This window comes from Amaranthus tricolor, chromosome 14, assembly GCF_026212465.1.
Source record: "Amaranthus tricolor cultivar Red isolate AtriRed21 chromosome 14, ASM2621246v1, whole genome shotgun sequence".
NCBI lineage: Eukaryota > Viridiplantae > Streptophyta > Magnoliopsida > Caryophyllales > Amaranthaceae > Amaranthus > Amaranthus tricolor.
The window spans coordinates 3,627,161-3,634,637 of NC_080060.1; the positions used below are offsets into that span (position 1 = coordinate 3,627,161).

At 28.5% G+C, this 7,477-nt stretch overlaps 1 protein-coding gene across 1 annotated transcript; it reads right to left on the reverse strand.

Moving 5' to 3' along the window:
• Positions 1-403: 403 nt before the first annotated feature.
• On the reverse strand, positions 404-1,201 carry LOC130799191 (uncharacterized). The gene is made up of 2 exons (XM_057662299.1): positions 724-1,201; positions 404-630 (listed from the first exon to the last, which is right to left on the reverse strand). The coding sequence occupies exons 1-2, from the start codon at positions 1,199-1,201 to the stop codon at positions 404-406; spliced, it is 705 nt and encodes a 234-aa protein (XP_057518282.1).
• Positions 1,202-7,477: the final 6,276 nt, after the last annotated feature.

Below are 7,477 nucleotides of genomic sequence, written 5' to 3' on the forward strand. Positions count from 1 at the left end.
TTCTATTAATAAAATTAATAATTTTTAATAAATATAAATGTAGACATTAATAATAATTAAGGAAAATTCGTTAAATTCAAATAAAGATTACAATGCGCATACATATAATAAATACACAAATTAAAAACAATATATAATTAAACATAATTAAGACATTACATAGTTAAACCATCTACTGACGATTGTAATTCTGAAAGTATTATCCAAGTTGAACCATCATATCAGCTTTCATGGTTGAAGTGTTTCCTTTTTGCTTAATGTTTAATAGATATTTCAATTCATTCGATATTCTTCCATTTGAAGTTGATTTTTGTTTTCGGACTTCTTTTTGTTTTTGAAGTTCTATCTTCTCCTTCATTATTTCTGAATTAAGTCGAAGACTCTCTCCAAATACACTCAAAGCTTAAATTGATGGATTTGCAACCATTTTTCCAGTCATGCGAGCCTTAGCCTTCATCACACCCTCGGGGCGAGTAGATGATCCTCCTTGAGTTTCACTTGTTGGTGTTTCAGAATATTCTTCCGTCCTTGATCTTTTCCCATTACTTTCACTACTAACACCACCAGTTGGTTGTTGATCCAATCGTTTTTTATTACTTTTTACCACTTGCTTCCACTTGTTATACTTTCCTAAAATTTTTCATTGCTCAATAAAGTTAAAGTTACCGTGTTTTCTTTGATGGATTAAATGCGCTTCTTTAAGCACATCTTCGTATCTCGTGCCACTCTTCTTCCTCCTAAGAGCCTCGTCATAACTTCCAGATCTCTTCAAACACGCTGGAGCAACTCTACCACAACGACATTTAAGCATGCCGGCAGTTCTTCGTGAGATCAGATGGGGTCGTTCCATCCTCGCTGCTTCATAAGCTTCCTTAAATTTTTGCCACCTCACTCTTATCTTTTGGTTGGTGCTTACAATTGGATCTGTACTTGTGTTCATGACTGAACATATGAGAGCAATATCTTGAATCAAATTCCAACTTTTCTTTGAAGGTATAGGGGCTTCATCATTAGGATGCTGTTGAGATGGTTGAACCAAATGAGTGAAACTCGGGGGTGAACCAAATTGTGTAAGTAGATCTTGAAATGATGGTTGGGAGTAGAGACTAGCATCAACATGATGAACAAAATTTCCTCTATCTTCACCATATTGATCATCTTGAACATTTCCTTCATTTTCATCATCATCATCATACTCCATCTAATTTTCGTCTAAACTTTCACCCCTTATCAAAGTTGAATAGTTATTAATAATAAAGTTGACATTGTGAGATTGATGATGGTGGTGAAACATAGTTTGAGACTTTTGGGTATTTTGAGGAATATAATAAGATGAATTTGGGATATTTTGAGAAATATAGTAAGACGAATTTGAAGTATTTTGAGAAAATAGAGGATTGAATGGAGGATTTTGATACTAAATTTGAGCACTTTAATTATTAGAAGATTTTTTTTCTTGGTATTCTTTTCTTTACTCAGATTTATTCCATAATTTGGGTTATTTGAATCCACATTTTTTTGCGATTTTTAAAATGATTATTTTGGTATTTTTTAACAAAAAAATAGAAAAATAAGAAGAAAATATGTAAATATAAAATTATGTCAAAAAATATCAATATGGGTCTCATTTATAGATCTCGAAAAAATATGAGCATTGGTGTAATTTTTTTTTTAAAAAAATAATTATATATGAAAATAGCCGTTAGTTACAATAAACGGGTATTTTTTTGCAGCGAATAACAAGCCGCCAAGTGGAACGGAGGCAACAGGCTGTCTTTTTTCATCGCCCAATCAAATCGCGACACCTGGCGAAATTTTTTGAAAAAAAATTAGGTGACCATTAACCTGAATGGGTCACATGTTGACCACTTTTGCCAACCTTTTCCCCAACCCACCCAATATGAAATCACTATCAATATTATTTTTCCTCTAGTCTAGTCATATGACCCACAATTAGATCATCATTATTGATGGTCTAAAGGGTTTGTTTCATTTCCTCATCATTGGGCTCCAAAATTATCTACTTATTGGGCTCCAAGGTTAATTTCAGACTTTTTAAAGTATTTCCTCCGTTTTCTAATATCTTTTCCGTTTAGAATATTTTATTTTGGTGAGAGAAATTTGATTAAGATTTTTAAGACATATATAAATGATAAAAATATCCATGTGAGATCTCGTTAGATTCGTCTTAATACATACTTTTTTATTATATATTTTTTATAATTTTTTATGATGCGTGTTTAGAGATATTAAGGCTCAAAATTTACTATGAAAATTGTGCAAAAAGTAAATGAGAAGAACATTTGGAAACGGAGGGAATACTAGTTAAGAGGCCCCAGTAAACCTTTATTTTCTGATTTTTAAAATAGAGATTTTTGTGAGAGACGGTCTCTTTGAGAGGCAATCTCTAACTGACAGGTCCATTATATATTTTTTGAAAATATTATAAGTAGGTATTAAGAATGACGTAAGTTCACATTTAAAATATTGCAAGTAGGCATTAAGAATACAGTAAGTAGGCATTAATCTTTATTGGGTTGGGGTTGAGATACGTCTCTTAAAAGACTAGCTGTTTTTAAAATGAGGCCCTTGGTGGTAGCTCTTTAAGCCTAAGCACAGGGCCGGGCCTGTATATGATGGAGTATCAAATGAAACCTAAATATTATATTTATTTTCCGATAAAAGCCTATACATTTTAGCAGTAACATGTTAAATGACAACGTACATATCACATGTCTATGTATTCTTATTATATTCAAAAAAGTGTTAGTCATTTTATAATTTAAGTAGATTCAATTTCCAATATATTTGCAACATTAGTAAATAGAATTATATATGTAACTTGCACTATTGATTTAAGATAATACTTAACTTATTTGTAGACCACACCCTTAGCCTTAGCCTACAATAACTAAAATGTGTAATCCACAAAACAAAGTAATAAAAATCATTGAAGAGAAAAGTTTGATAGGTATGTAATAACTATATAGTTGTTTAAGTCAATAATATTGATTAGTTAAAGGAAAACACATAAATTATTATCCGGACCATTAATAAGTAATGACAAAGACATTGTGAGCCTGCCTAGGTACCAAAATTTCTATGTTATGCACATCATTGTTGAGTGAGTAGCTATGTGGATACCATATTCTTCTCACATTTAAGGTCCTTCATAATCAATTTCACTTTATGCTTGATATAAATGAGCTATGGGCTACTATACATTAAAATTAAATCAAATCTATGGCTTGATGCTAGACTATTCTTTTGCTTGATCTTATAAGGTTAAAATCAATACGTGCACTATTAAACAACTAAAAGGGTTGTCAAGAAATTGAGGAGTGATTGAGTACACTTTTGCGGGTATCACCATCAACTTAAGTTTAGTTTTATTGAGATTATGTTTTTTTAACTGGTATTAGAAGTTAAAATGAAATATTTAGGCCATATATGACTATATGAGAATGAATTACATAGCATCCACGAATCTAGTCTAATGATCACTCTTGTGTGAGGGATGTAATAGTGTATATTATCAAGAAACTAATTCAAACAAAAGCTTAAGCAGATGGCTGAAACCCTAATATATGTCATATGTTATGTATTCTAACGCTCCTTCTCACATGACAATCATCTAAGCTAGAAATGTGGATACAACATGTCATCCTTATATACGTGATGCTAAATATTTCACTTTAAATAGAGGTGGATGAGATTCGAACACATGACTCTTATTATGTTGGCTTTTTAATATCTTATCAAAGACAATTAAAAACTTATATTAATGATAAAAGCCTCATAATTAATAATATACTCTAACATAATATATAACACCATACTAAGGCTACGACCATCGGCCTTACTACTAATTCATATTCGAAGTTTATGTTAGTATATGTATGGTGTCACGTTATAGAATTTATAGAATTCATGTACCACGTAATATATTTCTAGGTTATTCATACAAAACGAACACCTTATGAAATTTGTTAAAAGTTACAACAATTTATTATTATAATAACATAAAATAGTATGTGAATAAATGTGAATGTTAAGAGTAAGATGTTGGCTACTTGTACAAGGCTCATAAAATTATTATTGCTTATCATGCAATGCCACCTAAGAACAAAACATTAATACATATACACTTTGATTGAGCAACAAATTAATTCAAAACTTTATTATTTGTATATAAAATAATAAATAATAAATTTCTGAAATTTTTATTCTAACTTAAAATGATTATTATATTTTTTTCCAAAAATACAGCCAAATCACCCTTTAATGTTTTTGTGCCACCATTACTAATTGTTTTTGCATTAAATAAATTGTGTGAACGTGGATGAGATTAAATGGACTCTTGTTTAAAAAATGTGTGAATGACAAGATACATCACAATTCATAATATAGTTTGACATGTCTATTTCACCATTCTTCGCCCACCTAATAAATACGGCTTCCTATTCTATTTTAAGTATCTCAATTGGTTTTTAATATTAATTATCGATTACTTTTAAATTATCTTGTATTCTTAAATTATATGCTATAATATAGTCAAGTGAGATTTTATTTAGTTCGTCTCAATACAAAGATTATTAATATCAACTTATTATTATTAGAGTTATGCAATGATAGAAATAATGCGTTAATGACTAACATGCCCAGTTAAATGGAACATTAAGGCTAAATTATTTTTGTAACTTTGGGTAAAATATTGCAGACATAATTTGTTATATGTGTCTCATGTAGTCTAAATCGTAGTTATTTTCAGATTTTGATTGATAAAAATTGGTATAGAAAGATGAAAGACATCGCTTTTATGTGGAAATATACATCAGATATTGAGAACGCTTTAACATTTAAATAATTTGCTATTCAAAAAGTTGTCTTAATTTGGAGGATGTAATGTTTGATGGTGAAAACACTATTAATTAATTAGTAGCTTAAGCATAACCATTTTGCATGAATATTTGTAGAGAAGTTATGATATAAAAGTTAATTGAACTTATATTTTAAGTAATCACCAATACATATATATAGTGCTTGCAAGGCCATCTTATTTTTAATTTTTTAGGTACTAGAGCCAAAGATAAAATAAATCTCTAAAAATTTAATGGATATGGAATTATTGATAATATTTGAATTATATAATTTTTTATAAAAAAAGTGATAATAACTCATATTACTTAGCAAAAAATATAAGTTATATACTTAAAATTAATTTAAGTTAATTATATCAATATTATACATGAAAATAATTTTAATTGAACACTTAAAAATTTAAAACCTTAGACAATACTCTACTTTCACTATTATCATCATCATTCTACCCAGTGTATCCCGCTCATAGAAAAACTATAAACAGGGTCTGGAGAGGGACGGACGATGGCAACTCATACTCATAAAAGAGAGTGCGGTATCCATGCTAATCGACTGGTTAGGTGTTTGTAAAAGGATATATAAAAAGAGTTCAATCTAGGCTTTCCTCCCATACAATATGACTTCAAACTTGGAAAGATTAAAGTAACTCTTAACATAAGATCAATGAGGGAAGTAATTGTGAGTAGGACACCACCATATGTTACTCTTGTTGGTTCAATAATGTATGCTACAAAATGTACTAGACTTCGTATCTTATATGAATTGAGTATGATGATCATGTAACAATCATTTCTGAAAGAGATCCCTAGCTAGACTATTGTTGAGAACACTTAAATTTCTTAACTACTCCAAGGACAACTTAATCATAAGTTTTTTTTTTGTATATTTAAGGGAATTCTTCGTTTTACACATTAAATTAATTGACATTTTTGGTCAATATTTTTTATGGTAGACAATTTTTCATTTATTATTTCACATGCTAACTATGATTTATAGTACGATATACTTATGAGACCATGTTTATCAAAAATGTTAATTGTTCGTTAAAATTAAGTATGTAATTAAAAAATTATACCCTCACATCATTTATCTTCCTCCCAATCCTTGGTCTTCTACATCCACCATGGCACATTGAACAACTAATAGCATCAAATCATAAAAAATAAAAAGACAACGTGATTTGTAAATAACCATAAAAAGACAAAAAATAATAATAAAATAAACAAAATCATAAAAAATAAATTAAAATTACAAAATTCTCACCCTATCAAATCCTACCATATAAGAGTGATTTGTTAACTTCACAATTCACCGTTATTTACTAAGAACTCCTCGTAGTACATTGATTAATCAATATAGGGTAATGATATTTACAGCCCTTACGGCCCGTTTGGTACATGGTATTAGAGGACGGTAATGGGAATAAAATTAAGTAATAAAAAATTTGGTTGTTTGGATGCCTTCAATGGTAATGGATGGTAATAAAATAAGGTAATGAAATTACCAAAAAGGGCCATTTTTATTACCATCAAACAACCTGGTATTAGGCTGTAATGGTAATGAAGTATTACTGTGGTAATAAAATAAGGTAATGTTATTTCGAGCTGAAGAAAAAAATAATAATGAAAAAAAAAAGGTAATGTATGTAATTATCCAAAAAAATATTATTATTAAAAAAAAATCATTAGATAGAATAATTTAGATACAATATTGCTTTCAGATACAAATATACAATAATGAAACTAAGAGTCATTGCCATTTTTTATTACTAACAACCAAATGCAATCAATGGAATATTATCTTCCATTACCATTCTTTAGTCATGCACACCAAAAAAAAAAAATCTTCATTACCAATTCTCATATCCATTACATCATTACCATCAACCAAACAGGCCGTTAGGGTTATAAATAAAAATTAACAAATTCTCTTTATCATTAATATTTTTAAATTTTCAAGAGAATCCAATTTGAAAATTAAAAAACAATTAATGTTTTACATAATGACTTTAACGTTTCAAGAAATAAAAAATATTAAAATAATTAAATATAATTAAATGTTTATTTTTTCAAAGCAAAAATAATATTAAATTATATAAATTAAATACAAGATTTTTTCTTATATACAGCCTTTATGATTGTATATATTATTTTTCATACATATAATTTTAATTTTAGACATTTAAGTAGTTATTCATGCCAAAAAAGTTTCTACCTTATATTAGTCTTTTCTTGATGTGAAACATGGATTAGTCATGATCAACGGTGTCAATGTCATTAAGTTAAAAGTTTGTGAAGGTTAGTATACTGCGCTTTAGCTTTTGACGTTATACATTCCTACTCCCTTTTCCACTATCATCTAATGCAGTATTCAGCACTGTTGTGCTTCTTTATTCGTCTCATTTTGTTTTTGTGTGTATTTCATAATCATCAATTTTGGTATTTGCATTCTTTATATGACTAGTTTGTTTCTTTTTTTGTCCTTTAAAAGCAAGAAATTTTGCATCTTATTTCATCCTAATTATAGATATTTCCTATACTAATTATATGTATAGATCTATATCATCAACATCTTTAATTTTATGTAAATAAAATTA

Excerpts from the sequence above, each read along its gene's own strand:
- LOC130799191 (XM_057662299.1), bottom strand. The coding sequence starts at position 1,201 with ATGGAGTATGATGATGATGATGAAAATGAAGGAAATGTTCAAGATGAT. Across the intron at positions 631-723 it reads TCTTAGGAGGAAGAAGAGTG|GAAAGTATAACAAGTGGAAG; the intron begins GCACGAGATACG and ends GAAAAATTTTAG.